Below are 18,530 nucleotides of genomic sequence, written 5' to 3'. Positions count from 1 at the left end.
GGCCGCCTGGAGGGTTCAAAGGAGAAGGACATGTAAAGAACCGGACCACAAACACAGCTCCTATCCACGGGTCCCTGCCCTGCCCCTCGACCACTTGAGCAAATGCCCCAATTATTGGCACAGGCTGATCCAGTTCACAGGTGGATCAGCTACACTGGGAGGGTGTTTCTCAGAGGTTCTCTGCCTCCCAAACTTGGAGACTCTGGAGTATACGGCTGAGGGAAGGGGTCCTCCAAGCCACATGCTAAGCATGATGTTTTTACAGATACAGACGTAAGAACATGCTATGGACTAGAATGCAAAATCCAATGACTTTCTAACATAAAGGAGGAAATGTCAAAGAAATTTTGTTAGCAGCCTGCCTCGGGTCTTGGAGGACTACAGTGAAAGGGTTTGAGGAGCACCACCTTCTCCCAGTTCCCTGGAACCTAAGTGGTGTGTGACCTGGCCCTCGAGGGCGTCACAGTGCTTCCAGAAGCCTCTGGAGCACCCAAGGCCATGCGCCAACCAACAGCCTCTGGCTGCATCAAGTGACACCAGTACTGGGTCTCAAGGCTCCAACAAGGTCTTCGGGGGAACCCATGCCAACTGGGGACTACACGAACTTAAAGGAATTAGATCCCAAGAACAGAAACAAGGACACTGTGCATTTCTTCCATGGCTCTTTTGTCCCACAGATATCCTAACCACAGATGCCAGGATTTCTGGGAGAGCAGGGGGAGGCATAAATATGTAAGAAATTCTCAGGGAAAGAAAAGAGCTCACAAAGATCAAAAGCTACAGCCTTGCCCGACACCACCCACAGAGCAGTTCAGGGCAAGGCCCATGTGATCTGGACCAGTAACCTGGACCACAGCCACTTAGATAAAGAAATACAGAACCACTACCAGAAGCGTCGTAATGCAGGACTATGCGTGTGAGTTACCAAAGACCATGGACATCAGCTCAAACTGCCCCTGGGACAAGCAAAGAAAAGAGGCTCCTGGGTAAATTCACCAGGCAATGGGCAGCCTATGGGGTAGGGGGATTAAGTGGCAAATTTTGTGAAGATCAAGGTAGGTAAGGACCTGCATAAGTCACAGGATCTAAACCAGGCAACTGTTTCAAGGCTCTCCAGAGATGAACAACAGGAAGTACTTCTAGAGACAAGGGCTCAGAGAGGTTTAGGCACTTATTCATGCTCACAAAGAGAACATACTCTAGAACCAGGATGGAACCCAGGTCCACCAACTCCACATCCCACTCACTCCCCTTGACCTCTGGAAATTCCATTCTAGGTCACCCCCTTCAAAAAAGAGCCACATGGCCAGCCAAGTGGCTCAATTGGTTAAGAGCTCACTCAAGAGTTTGAGCTCTGAGCAACAGCGGTTCGAGTCCCAGCCTGAGCTGAGCTGCCACTGAGCTGCCAACAGATGGCAGGATGGCTCAGCTAAAAACAAAACAAAAAAAGAGTCACAGGCTGCCACACAGACTGACCCAAGCTGACTGTGATTAGAAGACAGAGACAGCCCAGCTATGCGAGGGTCACACGGACTCCCCACCAGCTGCCCAGAGTCTGCTCTTCCAGCCACACTTTTATCAGAGCAGTAAGCAAACGCTAAAGGGGCTCCCTTGCTCTCTTCTGCCTGCCTTCCCTCTGGCGGAGACACTAATGAGCAGAGGGCAGAGAAGAGTGAAGGATTGTGGGAACCGAACAGTGACTACTTCAGCCTTGCTGGAAACCCAGGCAGCTGGGGGAGGACGGGACACCAGCATCAGGAACACTGCCTGCTACGAGGGTGGCGCCCACAAGACAATCTGAGGTCAGAGGACAAAGCTCTAGTCAGGACCTGCCCTGGCTGCTGTCCCTGAACCCAGAGATTGGGTCTAATGCTCGGAGTAGGTGTGGGCAGAGGCTTCATCCTGGTGTCACACAGGCTCAAGGGCACGATCCATGGCAGCTCAGTACCCACGGGAGAAGCCTTTATGTGGCCCCCTCCAAGGAAAGAGTGTAAAAGGAAAGCTGGGGCCAGAGCCTAGGGAGCAAACGGGGCTGGAGATGAAAGAACAGTGGCAGGGCTCACCGCCCAACGATACAGACCAGGTGCCAGCTATGTACTGGGCCCACCAGGTGTGGCCCCTGCCCTCGAGAAGCTTACGGGCCCATTGGGGGACACGCAATAGACAATTACACAAAAAAGCACATACTAAGTTAAACCACATGAAATTGCCACTTTTTTAGGTCAAGATTGGTCAAATATTAAAAAGTTCATATGGCTCAACCTAATTAGAAGTTGTCTTAAATATTACAAAGAAAACCAACAGACAGTAGTCATTAAGAATACTAAGGGGCTTCACCCATTTAGATAGGGTGGTTGGGGAGGGTCAGGAGAGGTGACATTTAGGACAACGGCAAATGAGAAGAAATGGGGAGCCAGCACGTAGAGAGAAGGCAGCTATCAGGACCAACTCCACAAGGGAGTGAAAGCAGCACCCCAAACCTCAAAGCAAGAAGCAGTAATGTGGGGGGCTGGCAAAAAGAGGGGGACCAGGTACACAGCTACCAAGCAGGGAGGGGCATGGAAGAAGCCGAAGCTTCAGACCCCAGCCGTCAGCCCATTTCCCCAAAACCCCTAAAAATCATCAGTCAACTGAGCACAGGAATGGAGGGTCCCACACCTCTGAGGGCTCAGCACTGTGGGCCACCATAAGTCCCCTCCAACTCTGTCAATATGACAGAGTCTGCTCCCATGAGGGCAAAGGACAGTTTTGAGTGAAAACCACAACCAATATCATGCACACTGCTAGAATGATTGCTTTAGTCACTCCAAAATCTTCATCGTCCCCAAATCCTCCCGCTTTCCCATGTAAGCCACAAGGGCTCTCCCGCCTTTCAGGCTGGGTTGGCTGTGCGGCCCGCTTTGGCCAGTGGGATGTTAGCAAATGCGAAGCCAAGGCTTGAAAAGGCGCTCACAGATTACCGCTGGTGCTCCTGCCCTCTGCCATCACCATGAGAAGTGAATGGCCAGGCTAGCTTGCTGGTCCCAGAAGAAGATAAGAGACAAGAAAAAGAGATGAGTCGCTTCGTCACCCTTGCCGGTGCCATCTCGACCAGGCGACCCCCAGACATATCATCAATCCCAGCTAAGGTCAGCAGAGCCACCTGGCTGACTACCCTAGATGGCTGAGGATCAGTGCAGAAAGCTGTCTGTCACTGAGGTTTTGTGCTTGTTTTTTACACAGCATTAGTGTGGCGATGGACAACTGGTAAAACACAGTAGGTACTCGATATCTGTCAACTGGATAAACAAATTCCAATTTCATTTCTAACAAATTAATGGTTTAATAAATTATCAATTGTGCAAACTACGGTACCTTCTATACAGGTTCTCAACAAAAATGTATCTTGCACTGTGAATCGACCGCTCCATCAACCGCACAGGTGACGTCTAAAAGAAAACAAAAAACGATTCACTAACTCAGGCAAAGAGGAGGGGATCAGGAAGGCTTAAGGAATGCCTGTGCTCCCCCTGCTTATGGCCTATGCTGAATACAAGAATCGAGAGGCCGACATTAGGCTCAGCTGTGTTCCTCCCTCAACCGGGACCGTCCCCACAGCCTGAAACTCAGTGGCCAGCGCAGCCATGCTGGGGCGAGGGCTCATCAGCAGGAGAGGTAAGGTTCAGCCGGATTGTGGGTTTGGGGAACTGCCAAGTGCTGTCCAGCAAAGTGGTGTCAAGTGCAAAGTATGATTACTACAGACCTAAACTACGGTGCCTTTGCTTAAGCGGTGGGATCTGAAAGCCCAAGGTAGAGCTCAAAGAGGAGTGTGGGGTTCAGGTGACATTAAGGGGATGATGCCAGCAGTGCCTCAGGGTCTGGATTTCTGGAACCCCACAAGGTGCCAGACCTGCCAACTCTGCCGCTTCCTCACAGGGTTGGGTGGGGATCACTGCAGCCTTTTGGAAACTGGGACAGATCGTGCCCAGAAGGAAGGATGCCGACACTGACATCACCCCTCTATGCCAGGTGCTCACACTCCACAGATGACCTTTCCCTTTGTACACAGTGTCCACTGGGAAGCAGGAGGGGCCCTTACCCTTGAAACCAAGTGGTCAAACATTGCTCTCATTTAGCATGGCACCCATGTACCAACAGCACCCAAGGGACCTGAACCCATGGGACCTGAACCAGCAAGTCAGGGGCAGATTCAAAGCCATAACCCAGGAATTTCCCGACTCTCTACCTGTGTGTCTATCTGCCCATCCTTCTTCCCTTCCATTTTCCTGTCCTCTCCTTACTTATCACTCCCTACTGCCCGTCTTTTGCTAGCTCCCCATCCATCTATCTGTCTTTCTGCTCATCTTTCCTAGTCTGTCCATCTCTCGTTTTCTCTCTGCCTCCTTCATGGTAGATTTCCCCAAATAGAACACACGTATATCCCATTATATTCAAATATAATAGAAGCAATTCAGATTTGCAATTGAGTGCCCGCTCAGGAAAGGTAGAGTGGGCAAAGGGAAAAAGTACCAACCTCAGATCCTCTAACCTGTATCATTTTGACAGGCATTTGGGGAGATAGAAATTCATATGGTTCTGCTCATATCTTTCACTTTTAAGACACAGATTTGTGGAAGAATGACATCTATGGTTGCAAGTACCTTGATCAAACCACCCAGCCAAGTGGCTATGTCAGCGTATCTAGCTGTAGGGATCTCCTTCTTAGACAGCCTCCAAACCCAGTCTCTTAGGTTGTATGTACTTGTGATTTTGAACCATGGGTGCCAATCGGGATCTTTTCAGCCATCCTTTCTTCCAAGAGACTTCCTCTATTCATATCCCTGCTGATGGAGGGGCCTAAGCAGCCTGTTTGTGCTCCCTGATCTTCCCAATACCTGATTGGCCCAGGGCTGGACACCTGACCCAAGCTGAGCCAATCAGCTTCTTTCTCTCAAGAATTTGAACCATGAGCCAGACCTTGTGAAGGTTAGATAGTGGTTCTCAAACATGCAAACAAACAAAGCATGCATTAAAATCACCTGAAGAGCTTAATAAAACACAGATTGCTGGCCCTCATCGCCAGCATTTCTGATTCAGCAGGTCCAGGATAGAGCCAGAAAATGTGCATCTCTAAGAAGTTCTCAGGTGGTGTTGCTGCTCCTGGTTCAGGAACCACACTTTGAGAAGAACTGAGTTAAATGGTGTTGAGCCCAGTCGTGGTGGGATCATGAAGACTTGGGCTCACAGTGGCACCATAGCAATTTCTTGGCTAGCTGAGGCTAGTGGACAGGGGCACTGGAGGCTGGTGGGTGGGGGCACTGGAGGCTGTCCTCAGAGAGATGCAGGAACAGAGACCTTGGCCCAAGACAGAGAAGGCTGAGCCGCGCTGAAGGCCCAGCCAGGCCTCTTTGTGAGGGTTCCCTTCCTGGCACTCATATACCCCTCATTTGAAGAAAATGTTAAGAAGGTTGAAACCAAGCATCTGAAAGGTACCTGAGGACGAGTGTGCTGTTCCAGCATGGTGAGCTGTACATATGTCTGCAGCGTGAGGCCCCATCGACAGGCATCACGGTACATCAGGCCCTGCAGAAGGGAGAACACAGTAATATACCTCAAAGTGCTCTCTCTGCAGGACCCTGGTCATTTTCGTCACTGATAGCCATCTCATGAATCGCTGAAATCTATGTGGGACTGAGCTTGGGCCAGGGACAAACCCAACATGGTCACAGGGCCCTTAGAACAGAGTAAACAGACAGACACGGGAGCACTTATAGAACAGCACAGTAACAGCTATACTAGGAGTCTATATAAAGTCCCAAGGAACATTCATTCAGCCATTCAATAAATGTTTATTGAGCTCCTGCCATCTCTCTATCCATCGGCCAAAGTAAGCCTGTTAAACCTAAATCAGTTGTCACCCCCCGCTCAGAACCTTCCAGTGACTTCCCATTGCACTGAGATTGAAATCCAAAGCCCTCACAGGACCCTAGAGAATCGCTTCCATCTTCTTGACTCCTACCATCTTCCTCTGGCTCAGTGAGCTTCCAACCACAAGAGCCTCCTCACTGTAACCCCAAACACTCAACCATGATCCCCTCAGGGCCTTTGCATTGGCTGTGTCTTCTGTCTGATTGCTCTTCCTCCAGGTATCTGTACTGCTCACTCCCTCACTTTGTTTAGGTGTCTACTCAAATGTCACCTTATCAGAGATGGCCTCCCTAGCTATCCTGTCTGAAATAGAAGCCCCACCCCATCGCTGCCTACCACCTGTAGATACAAAAGCACTTCATGCTCCATATTCCACTTGCTAATAACCTTACTCTGCTCTCTTCCACATTCTTGCTTTTTTCTTTTCCTCTTGGTGCTAACCAATGAAACTCCACATTCTGCATTGAAAGCTGCAGGCTCCTAACTGTGGGTAAAAGAAAATCTCAGAAAGGTTAGGAGAAAAATTCCTCCTTGTCTGATGGCTGCAGAAGTGAACACCTTTCCGCATCAGAAAGCCGATTCAGATAAAGTGATGAATTGAGACTTTTCACAAAACTATCAATCTTGCTATCCTGTCCAGAGTGGAAACTTGTGTAAAAATACCTAATTCTGTTTTTTATTATAAGACTGTTATCGGAAATGCTCTTTGTACCAAGAATACTGACTTCTGAGACTGGGACTGTGTCCTATGAAATGTCACCTCTAACCCCTAATGTCTGCACTTTAGCTGTCTTATTCAATAATCCAGCACTGGTTCCTCCGTTTCCTAAAGAATGTGAAGGTTTCTGAGGCTTTTTTGTTATGCCCAAAGAGAAAGCCTGTATTCCATCATGTCCCACATGCATAGAGGTGAAAACTCTTTTCATGTCTCGGGGATTCTTTATTCAAAGACTCTGCAAGTTTTGGCCTTATTTAAATAATATCCTTTTACCTGCTTTAGATTTCTTCATAGCTCCTATCACCACCTGCCATATCATACATTTAATTGTCTTCTGCCTCCCCACACTGGAATATTAGGGATGGAGAACAAAAGCGGGAAAAATTACTGGTTGAATGAATGACTGAACAGCTACCTACTAAGTGCTCCGCAGTGTGCTATGTTCTAGCAAACAACAGTGAGCCAAATTAGACACAGTCCCTGCCTCTAGTGAAACTCAGAGTCTAAAGAACCATACAAGGTGCTCGCTTCTGCAGCACATATACTAAAGAACCATACAAGGAGATCCCAACTGCGTTGCTAGAAATGAGGGGACGGCACAGCCTCCCCAGAGTCCAAGGTTTAAACATAGATCTGTCATTTACCAGCTGTGAGACCTTGGGCAACTTATTGCAGCTGCAGTTCCCCCAACTGAAAAACGAAACTACATCCCTACCTCATGGGGCAGGTGCCCAGGACCAAGAGTCCTTTCTTAAGCTCCCTCTTATAGGACCCAGACTCCACCCTTCTCTTTCAAGCAGCCACAGCAAAGGCTTCTGAACAAGGAATGAGTGATGCCGGCACAGGCACACTATAGCCCCTGCTTGCTAGGTCCACCCTTGGGAAAACAGACAGGTAGCTTCAGGGCGAGCCAGAGGCAGCCTCTGGACATTGCCAAGAGCAAACCCAAATCAGAGGTTCACCAAGGAGACAGGTCCTGGGAGAGCTAGGCCTGAGGAGACTTGGGTCAAAATGGGTTTCTTCTAGGAGAGGGTGGGAGTAGAAAGAGCAGCAGGAGATAGAGGCCCCCAGTAGCTGAAGCTGACCACTTGGGATAGTTTGGGATCACTGACAGGATGGCCCTAGGATCTGCACATGCTCAGCAAAGCCTCTGAAGTCCTTGACCTCAGAGCACCACCAAGCCGCCATTTTCCATTTGTCTCCTCCTCCAACCCAGCTAAGAGCGAAGAAAATGCCCGGGTAAGGGGCAGGCTGGGCTCAGGCACCAGCACCACCATTCCCAGGTGCTTGAGAGGAAGCTGGTGGTTCACACAGGACACAACACACTCACCAGAGGATTATGGCCACGGACATTTCTCCACTTGGGCACAGGCTCCGGTAACACCTGCAAGGAAAGGAAACATCAGCGAGTTGCTGTTCTTCAATTCTGAGCTCTGTGAAAGTGGGTAAGCGTTTGGGGGGTGGGGAGAGAGAGACTAAAGATTTGGGCGCCCAAGGTGAGCCAAAATAATTGAGCTACCCTCTGTGTAAGGCCACAGCTCCATCTAAACATGGCTTCCTCATATGACTTCCAGAAATGATTTGAATACAACTCTATCCATCCTTATATACAAGTATGTGCACATGCCACCTGTCCAGCTGCCTTAGGAGCTCCCTGAGAGCAAGGCACGTACTCTCAATCCCTCCACCATTTGCTCCACCCCAGCCCTTACTGCCCCCCACGTCTAGCTGGGCAGGGAGGTAAGAGAAGCTACTTCAGACACGTCAGACTACAGCTTTCTCAGTGGTGTTCTTGAGTCCAAGACTTTGAGAGTACCCAAATCCGTCTGAGGACCTTCAAGTGCATGTGAGCAGGTACCGTAAGTCACAGAAGACCAAAGGAAAAAAATACACAGGACCCTTGAAGAGTAACCTCCCCTCTTTTAGGCCCCTGTGCCTTTGCTCAGGCTAGTCCTCCTGCCCAATATACCCACCTCACCTCATTTCACATCAACTTTCATTACATGGAAAACTCCTATACATCCTTCAAAATCCAGTTCAAATATCCCTTCCTCTGTGAATTATTCTCTACCCCTTTTCCTTCTTCTGGGTCCTCAGCATCCCATTCCTGTCTCCTGAGTAGCACATGCTGTACCACTCAGGCCTCAACACAGTGCCTGTGTTAGATATTAACTATCACTGATGTTATTATTACTGTTGTTGTTCACTGCTCCAAGGCCTCCAGTGAGAATACAAGTACAGTTGACCCTTGAACAACACGGATTTGAACTGCGCAGGTCCACTTATACATGCATTTTTTAAAATAAATACCTATACTGTTTTCAATCTGTGGCTGGGAGTCTACAGATGTGGAGAGTTGCCTGTATCCATGACCTAGGCCATTTTACATAAGGCGCTTGAGCACCTGCAGAATTTCGTATCTGCAGTGCGTCATGGAACCAATCCCCCACAGATACTAAGAGTAGTTCAGTTTGGGGAGAGTCAAAAGTTACACACAATTTTTGGCTGCACAGAGTTGGTGTCCCTAATCCCCATGCTGTTCCAGGGTCAAATGTACTTCTAAAGTGCCACTGGGAGTTACACCACTCAGGACGGGGGTACTGGGAGTCCCCAAGACCCCCGCCTCCCCAGATATGGTAATTCACCGGGAGAACAGAACACAGCACAAAGTTGTACTCAGAGCTAAGATTCATTGCAGTGAGAGGATACAAAGCAAAATCAACAAAGGGAAAGGGCACATGGAGCAAAGTCTGGGGAAAATCAGGCAGGCTTCCAAGGAGCCTCTCCCAAGGGAGTCACACAGGACACACTCAATTTCCCCAGCAGCAACTTGTGACAACACTTGTGAAATGGTGTCTACCAGCGAAGTTGGCCTGAGCCTGGTAGTTCAGGGTTTTTGTCAGGGCTCAGTCATACAGGCAGCCTCTGCCTGATACGTATGAAAATTCCAGACTTCCAGAAAGAACGCAGGTGTGCAGAATAAACCATATTGTTTGCGCCATTTAGGCACAGAGAGCTACACCTATCAGTTAGGAAACGGAGGGAACTCACGCAAAATCTAAGTTCCCACATGCCAGCCAAGGGCCAACCTTGCAAGCTAGCCTCTAAGGATAGGAGTCTCAGGCCTGCTATGTTTATTTTTTTCTGCACAACAGTGCATGAACATAAAGAAGACAAGGGCTAAAGAATGTTTATTATTTTTATCAAACCATGTATCTTTTTAACAGAACTAAAACCAGGAAAGGAAAAAAGGGGGGGAAAAACACTCTAAAGGTATGGAAATTATAGGATCTGCAGAGCCGTAAACAGAGATTACACTGCTAAAATCTATTGGGTTGTTGGAAAAGTCATGACGCATTTTTGCAACAAAAAACAGAAAAAATACGTCATGACTTTTCCGACAACCCAATACAACAAGGACAAAGGGTCCGGGTCTTGGTGTTGAGACAATTTTTAAACATCTGTTAGGTTATTTTTAGTGACTGTGCTGCAAATAAACTAGAAATTATGTTAATTGGCTACACATAGTAATGCTACCTGATATCTTAGATGTACCACTGCAACATTGTAGCCATGCTCAATAGTCTGGCTTCTTTCACATGCAGACTTCCTAACCAGACTCTGGGGAGCTCTATGTCCAATACAGTGGCCATGAGCCATATGTGGCTATTACGAACTTGAAATGTGGCTAGTCCAAAGTGAGACATGCTATAAATATAAAATACATTCCAGACTTCAAAGACTTGGTATGAAAAACAGAACACAAAATAGCTCATTGATGATTTTTATATTGATTACCTGTTGATGTGGTAATATCTGGAATAGGTTACGCTAAATAAAACATTCTCTTTGGTTTTTTTAGCGAGGCTATTAGAAATTTTACATTCCACATGTGGCTTGCACTTGTGGCCCGTATTATGTTTCTATTGGACAGGGTTGGTCTACACCCCCAATAAATTACTCTGTCAAGCTTTGGCAGGTTACTTCAAACCCGGTGTGGAGACCGTACCTCGATGTCTGCTGAACTGGAGAAGAACTCTAGGCATGTCGTCTTCCCGCTTGCAATATTGCCCTCCACACATACCTGGCAAAAGACAAGTGCATATTACAGCCAGAAAACAAGCACCTGGAGGAATATCCAGGAAGAATTTCTAGGGAAGGGCTCAGGTGAACAGCATAATTGTTTCAGTCTAAGACTTCAGTGTGTACACAACAATCCTCCACAGGAAACCGCAAAGGTCCCGTTGTTAGTAATACACAAACTGACCCTCCCCTCCAGTGGTAGGCTCCAGGCCCACTGCTAGTGGCCACCAGACCACTGCCCTCCATGACAGACCCTCCCTTATGTCAAACCCTAGACCACACACACAGTTTGCCCTCACCCCCTAGCTCTGCCCTTCCCTAGTTCAACTCCTCAGATTCTTAAGATTTTAGCTCTAAGTGTCCTGCCTTCTTAACTAGAGCCTAATGGCTTCGAGGTGGTAAGCAGGTATATGTTATCTAGACCCTAACTCACTGCTTTGCGCAGGAAACACCCTCAGCCATGGACTGGAAGGTATTAAGACAGGAGAGAAGGAGTTGGTTGAGCACCTTGTTGCAGGCCAGGCCCTAAGATGGGTAGCATACACCATTACCACATTTAACCTCACCAAAACCTGGGAAGTGGATCCTAACATTTTCACAAAGGAGACTAATGAGGCTTGAAGAAGGGGAATAAAGCAGGGAGGGCAGCTTGAACCTATACTCTGCTCATACTAACTGCACTGTGGGAGAGAGGTGTCATGGCACTGGATGGAGGGGCCACAGACAGCCATCTCAGGCCAATCTATACCAAAAACCAAGGAACCTCCTACAAGTACCTCACTGTAGGGAGAAAAAGCATTTGAGGCGGTGGTTTTCGGTCTTGCATATATGCTAGAATCACCTGGCAGCTTTTGAAAATCTGTACAAGGAAGCTACAACCCAGATCAATTACAGCACAATCTCTCAGGTGGGACTCAGGCCTCAGTACCTTGTAAAGGTCTCCGGGTAATTTCAATGTGCAGGAAGGCTGAGCATCACTGGCTGACAGGCACCCTGCTTGACAAGCACCAGAGGCACACCGAGACCCTCTGAATCAGACTCTGGTTGGGGTTCTCAAGCCTGCTGCCCAGCGATTCTGACAAGGCTCTGCTCAGCCAGGTACTGCTGGTGACATGGGCCAAGTGGTGTCGGCTCCAGTAGATCACAAGAGAAAATGGGCACTTCCAAATAAGATAACAAACTGGCCTCGGAGAACACATATTAGATGTCCGTGGGGCACACACAGTCAGAGAAGGACCCATTCTGCTGCACAGTGACCTTTACACCCAGGCTGGAGGCACCCAGAGACATGTCGGCCACTTAGGTGACGTGCCCAAGGTGCCGGGCCTAGCAGGAGAAAGAATTAGAAATCACACCCAGGCCTGGCAGACCTTCTCATGACCCTAGTGGAGCCCTAGTCACACCCTTCATTAAACATGGGGTCAGAGTGGGCTGTCTCACCCTGTCCCACCCACTGTAAACTCTGTCAGTCAACTCTGAAGGTTTCCTTCTGCCTTGAACCTATAGGATATCCAAGAGAGCTGGCCAATACACTTCCAACACATGCCAGGCCACCCTCCAATCCCGGCACCCTGCCAGCTCACTCCTTTGGAGCTCAAAACTACAAAAGGAACCTAAGCAAGTACACACAAGGGCGATCCCATTAGGGAACTAGTAGATTTGGGTTGTTTATTGTTCTTTAAAGAAACAACTTCTCCTCTTCCTCGATATTTAAAAAGGGCTCAACCAAACATCATTCTGCACAGACTTTGTTCCTCTCCTGTTCACTGCAAAGAATATATTGTTCAGATGAGACCTTCTTCCAAAATACTTGTTCCAATTCCCACCATGAAATCCTGAAAGTTGGTAAATCTAAGGCCTTTAATTAACAACTGGTTTTCCTGGTACAGCAGGCAAGGCATGAAGAATCTCACCAAGTTCCCGTGTCATGGAGGGGAAAAAAAATGAGAACCCAAGGCGAGATCAATATTTCTTTAAAGCAATGTCCAAAATGTTATAAGAGGAGTGCATGCCTATTGGAGAAAATAGAAAAAAATCATCAAGTAGAAAATACCACCCATAATCCACTACTGAGAGATAAAACATCAGTACATTTCAGCGTATTTCAGGCAAGTTTTTTCTATAGTTTCTGATCTTTGAGAGTCTTTCAACTGCTCAGTGAAGGCCTATAATGTGCCAGGCACTGTGGACTCAGGAGCCAGTCCCAGCACAAGCAGAGCTCACAATGAGTGGGAGGAAAGTCACAGGAGATTACAAGGAAAGATGTTTAGCGCGTGGCCGGCCCAGCCCACCACTCTGTGTTGTGCCAAAGTTTACCTCCACTTTCCTGGGCTACTAGACCTTGATTCCAACTTCCCATGACTATAACTAACACTGCTTTGCTGCACCAAGCCTTATTTTTAAATAACAACATTTAATATTTTCTGAAAATAGAAGTTAAGCGCCCCCACAATAAGAAAAACAGAGAACTAAGAGAATAAAATAAAAGTCACTCATAATTCCAGAGATAAGCACCACTTGGATGTTTAACAAGAACCAAGCTTTCCAGAACAAACAGGCTCAGGCTCCAAAGCCCCTACCAGAAGAACCAAAATAGATATTGTCCTATTAAAGGGTCCTATTAAAGACCCTGAGACATCTGTAGTAAAAAGGAAACGCACCCAAATATCCAACAACTGGTGAATAAACAAAGTGTAAGTACATCCACACAATGGATTACTATTGGGCAATAAAAAGGAATGAAGTTCTAATACCTGCTACAGCATGGATGAACTTTGAAAACATTATGCTCAGGGAAAGAAGCTAGACCCAAAAGACCAAATGCTATATGATTGCGTTCTATAGGAAATGTTCAGAAAAGGCAAAGCCAGACAGTGAAGGGGGGGAGAGGGGAGGAGTGACTGCAAAGGGGAGGAGGTTTCTGTTCCTAGTGATGGAAATGCTCTAAAATTAGACTGTTGTGATGATGCACGACTGTAAATTTACTAAAACTCACAGAACTGTACACCTAAAATTAGTGAATTTGAGGATATGGAAATGAAACTCAATAAAGCTGTTTTTTTAAAAAAAGAAACCCAGTTTAATTTCATTTAACAGTCAAATAACTAATAAGGGAAGACTCCTCGTCCCCCAAATTCTCTCTCCCTTTCTCTCATACACACCCACTGTTAATATATCCCATTTTCCCTTAACCAGACTGAAAATTTCTGCATTAACAGTTTGTAATATTTCTTGCCTGGTTTTTGTTTTCCTATGGATAGTTTATATATTATTTCGTTTGGCTCATACTTCATATATTATCCTTGGCTTTTTTTTTTCATCTCTTACATAATGAGTACCTTCCCAAGTCATTAAATATTTTTCAAAAACATGATTTTGAATAATATTCCATCATATAAGACACCCCATGGCCTCTGGGGAGAGGGAGTCTGAGGCCCAGGGATGGAGATAGACTTCTCTATTCCTGAAGATCCTCTTGTATGTTTTTTACTATGTCCATATATTCCTTCATTCCCCTCCCTAAGAAAAAAAATTTATTTGTATGTATCATGTGTATATGATATATATTATTATACGCTGGAGAGTGCACAGCAAAAAGTGACTTACCAATGACCTTTTCTCTTTTTCATTTTCTTTACCTACAAAAGAAAGGAAATCAACTTTTAAAGTGTTTTAAATGATTTCAATGTTCCTTGTCCTAATATGCTCAACGATCACAAAAACAGTAATTTTTATGCTTGCTCCCTGACCGAAAAATGTTTTGCAGTGACACCTGGGACCCTCCATGGGTAGATGGACACAGACCCACTACAGCTGTTGACCTCTGTGTAACACTGCAACTGCTGCCTGCGTTCTGTCGGCAAGTCTGGGCCCCAACTGTGCTCAGCATTTTTCACTCTGCATATTACACTTCCCATTTTCCACACATTTTATATTTGTCTTCACAGATGGGTGGCCAGCAAGTTAAAACAGAGTGGCTTCCACTCGCACTGCATGGTAAGCGTTGGCTGTGGGCATCGGGTTTCGGCCCAGGTCTCAGGTTTCCACCAAGGACTCGGGTTTCTCTTCTAGGTCCAGGGCTGACATCACAGCCCACCAACCACACAGGTGGTTCTGAGGTGTCACCGAACAGCCCAAGGCCAAAGAATGTCACAACTTGGCTATAACACTGGTTTCCATTTCTGAAGGGGAGAGTATCCACTCCCTGTGAGATAGGGCGGGCACCGGAACCTACCCCACCCAGGAACCTACCCCACCCACCACTCGCTGGGCGCTGGTTATCTGCAGCTTCCAGTCCCCGCCACCTCCTCCAAGGCCAAAAGAATCAGACCAGGAGTGGGATGGGGTACTGGAGCAGTCCCTCCCTCCATGGTAAGTGGGGTTCTTTCTGCTTTTTAGAGGGCTCCCAAGCTCCAAACAGTGGACGGCCCGGAGCCCCAAAGCCCCATCCGCTCGCTGCCAGCTCACGTATGGGATACCAGCCAATGGCTGTCCCCGCCCCTCCCAGCGCCTCAGAGGCGCTCCGGATTCAGGCCGGTCCCAGGCGGGTCCCGGGAGCTGAAGGATGGAAGTGGGGGGGACCCCGCTGAGCGCCAAGGCGTTGGGCTGCATCCATCCGCCAGCGAAGTGGAACAGAGAGATGCGTTACCCCAAGGCCAGGCCCAGCGCTGCGCCCCGCACGGTTCCGGGCCTGAGGCGGGGCCCCGGAGACCCTGGCGGCAAAGCAGGCGGTTAGCGCAGCTCCGCAGCGGCTGCATCAGCATGACTCCGCGGACTGATCCCGCGGGTCCCGACTTCCTGTGCGAGTTGTTACAAATCAGCGCGAGTGCGGCCAGCCCGGTAGCTGGCTGGCCAGCCTCGCAGCGCCGCCTCCATCGCGGCGCCCGCCTCGCCGGAGCGCCTGCTGGGCCAGGGCTCTTAAAGAGACCCCGTCGCATTTCACCCTCTCTCCGACAGGAACAGAATTCAGGATGAGGGATTCGCTGTTTGCATCCAGGAAATCTTCCCGTTAATGGGACGCTAGCAGAATGAACTCATGATTTGGTAAGACTGGGGGATAGATGGCCAATAATACCAGTGACTGGTTGGTTAATAATTCTTGGAGATTACTTAATTGAGCACATGTTCTATCTAGACACCTGGCACACACGGTGTCATTTATTCTTCCCAACAACCCTGCAAGTGGGTTTTGTCACTCCCATTCTCGGAGTTGAGCTGATTTTTAGAAACAGCTAACTTGTTTAAATGATCAGAAGCATTCAGTATAGAGTGGAGCTGGAATTCAAGCCCATCTATCTTGCTTCACATGCTACTCTCTCTTTCTGAACTTTGACGTATGCAAAGCCTGGACTGTAAGTGTACTCAGGAAGGTGTTAAAAAAAAAAAAAGACAACGAAGAATCCTAAAATTTATATGGAACTACAAAACTCTGAATAACCAAAGCAATCTTGAGAAAGAAGAACAAAGCTTCCTCACTGATTTCAAGCTATACTACCAAGCTAAAGTATAATAATCAAAACACTATGGTACTTGGACGAAAACAGACACACAGATCAATGGAATAGGATAGAGAGCCCAGAAATAAATCCACGCATATATGGTCAATTAATCTATGACAAAGACGGCAAGAATGTAAAATAGTGAAAAGACAATCTCTTCAATAAGTGGTGCTGAGAAAACTGAACATCTACTTGCAAACGAATGAAACTGGACCACTATCTTATACCATATACAAAAATAAATTAAAAATGGATTAAAGACTTGAATGTTACACCTGAAACCATAAAATTCCAATAAGGAAATATAGGTTGTAACCTCTTTAATATCTTCTTAGATATTTTCTTAGACCAGTCTCTTCAGGCAACAAAAGCAAAAATAAACAAATGTGATGACATCAAACTTAAATGCTTTTGTACACACAGCAAAGGAAACCATCAATAAAATGAAAAGGTAACCTACTAAATGGGAGAAGATATTTGTAAATCATACATCCAATAAGGAGTTAATATCCAAAAAAATATAAAGAAATTATACGATTTAACATCAAAAAAACCAACAACCTGAATTAAAAATGGGCAGAGATCTTGAATAGACATTTTCCAAAAAGAGATACAGATGGCCAACAGGCACATGAAAAGATGATCATCATCACTGATCATCAGGGAAATGCAAATCAAAACCAAAATGAGATATCACCTCACACCTGTCAGAATAGCTATTATATAAAAGACAAAAAAATAACACGTGTTGGTAAGGATGTAGAGAAAAGGAAACCCTTGTACACTGCTGGTGGGAATGTAAAATGGTACAGCCACTATGGAAAAGAGTATGGAGGTTCCTCAAAAATTAAAAATAGAACTAGTACCTTATGACCCAGTAATTCCACTTCTGGGTATTTATATGAAAAAAATGAAAACACTAATTCAAAAAGATATATGCACCCTTATATTCACTGCAGCATTGTTTACAATAGCCAAAATGTGGAAGCAACCCAAATATCCATCAATAGATGAATGGATAAAGAAGATATGTGTGTGTGTGTGTGTGTGTGTGTGTGTGTGTGTGTGTGTGGAGCCATAAGAAAGAATGAAATATTGCTATTTATGACAAAGAGGGTATTATGCTAAGAAAGGTAAGCTGAACACAGAAAGACAAATACCATATGATTTCACTGATATGTGGAAATCTAAAATATGAAACAAATGAACAAACAAAACAAAACAAAAACAGGCTCATAGATAAGGAAACAAACTAGGGTTACCAGAGGGGAAAGGGGTGCAGGGGGCAGATGAAACAGGTAAAGGGGATTAAGAGGTAGAAACTTCCAGTTATAAAATCAATAAGTCATGGGGATGTAATATACAGCATAGGGAATGTAGCCAATAATATCGTAATAACTATATGGTGACAGATGGTAACTAGACTTATCATGGGTCTCATTTCATAATGTATATAAATATTGAATCACTATGATGTATCCTAAAATTAACAGGATATTATATGTCAATTATATATCAATAAAACTAGAACAAGACAACAGGCCCAAAATGGAGTCATTTATACAAAGCCCCACACCACCAAACCAAGACTTAGTTTAATTATAGCTTTGGTTCTCCCAGAAATGGCTTCTTAAACCAATCAATCAGGAATTGCTAACTAGTGCAATCTGCCTAGTTAGGTAATCTGCATGATAGACCCCTGTCATCCCCGAAAGGAAAGTAACCTTGCAATAACCAGCAAGCTTTTTTGCCTAGTATTAACTTCCTTGTTCCCGCTCCCTTTTGCATATAAGTCTATCATTTTGTACAGCTCCTCGGAACTCCTTTCCATCTGCTAGACTGGATGTTGCCCGATTCAAATGAATTTTTGCTCAAGTAAACTCTTAAAACTTTTTAATATGCCTCAGTTTATCTTTTAACAAAGGCACAACCAATATTGGACAGAAAACTAGGGGGGTGGGGAGGAAGCCTGTAAAACCCATCAATAGTCAGGTAGCAAAAATTCAGCCCCGGTGTGAGGTAGACAGGGCCCAGGCCTTGCAACCTAAGGTGTTTCGGGAAGGAGCAGTGACTGTGTGTGCGTGCCCACTGCAGTGCTTGGGTGGAGGGGTTTCCCACCTCTCTCAGGAGTGCAAGATGCTAGAAGTCACCTTGTGTGCAGGGAAAAGGAAGTCATTTGTGACAGGGTTCACTCAGCCTCTAGATCTGTAACTGGAAAGCCATAAGCCCATTTGCCACAGGGCAAATGTGTGCCCTCCATAAACAAACTTCAAGATGAAATTCAACATTTTTTGTGAGTGATATGGGATAAGGCTGCTAGAGGT

At 46.4% G+C, this 18,530-nt stretch overlaps 1 protein-coding gene across 11 annotated transcripts in view; it reads right to left on the bottom strand.

The window, feature by feature from the left end:
• Window positions 1-15,610, bottom strand: part of TK2 (thymidine kinase 2) — a 131,620-nt gene extending 116,010 nt beyond the window's left edge. For 3 of the 11 annotated variants that reach the window (XR_002125522.1, XR_002125525.1, XR_002125524.1), the window contains exons 1-6: window positions 15,357-15,608; window positions 14,315-14,346; window positions 10,635-10,709; window positions 7,956-8,009; window positions 5,473-5,562; window positions 3,355-3,428 (exon numbers count right to left, since the gene is read on the bottom strand). Coding sequence is in view for 5 of the 11 variants with exons in the window: in XM_019656447.1 (XP_019511992.1) it covers window positions 3,355-3,428; window positions 5,473-5,562; window positions 7,956-8,009; window positions 10,635-10,709; window positions 14,315-14,346; window positions 15,357-15,471 (440 nt within the window). In the remaining 6 variants the exon portion in view is untranslated. Of the gene's footprint in view, window positions 1-3,354; window positions 3,429-5,472; window positions 5,563-7,955; window positions 8,010-10,634; window positions 10,710-14,314; window positions 14,347-15,356 lie in introns of all 11 variants that reach the window. The other 8 variants (XR_002125529.1, XM_019656491.1, XR_002125528.1 and 5 more) reach the window with 5 other exon arrangements.
• Between the last annotated feature and the right edge of the window lie 2,920 nt (window positions 15,611-18,530).

Source organism: Hipposideros armiger, unplaced genomic scaffold (assembly GCF_001890085.2).
Source record: "Hipposideros armiger isolate ML-2016 unplaced genomic scaffold, ASM189008v1 scaffold_9, whole genome shotgun sequence".
In the NCBI taxonomy this organism is placed as follows: domain Eukaryota; kingdom Metazoa; phylum Chordata; class Mammalia; order Chiroptera; family Hipposideridae; genus Hipposideros; species Hipposideros armiger.
The sequence above is the reverse complement of the archived record's forward strand: the minus strand, read 5'-3'. Positions and strand labels throughout refer to the sequence as shown.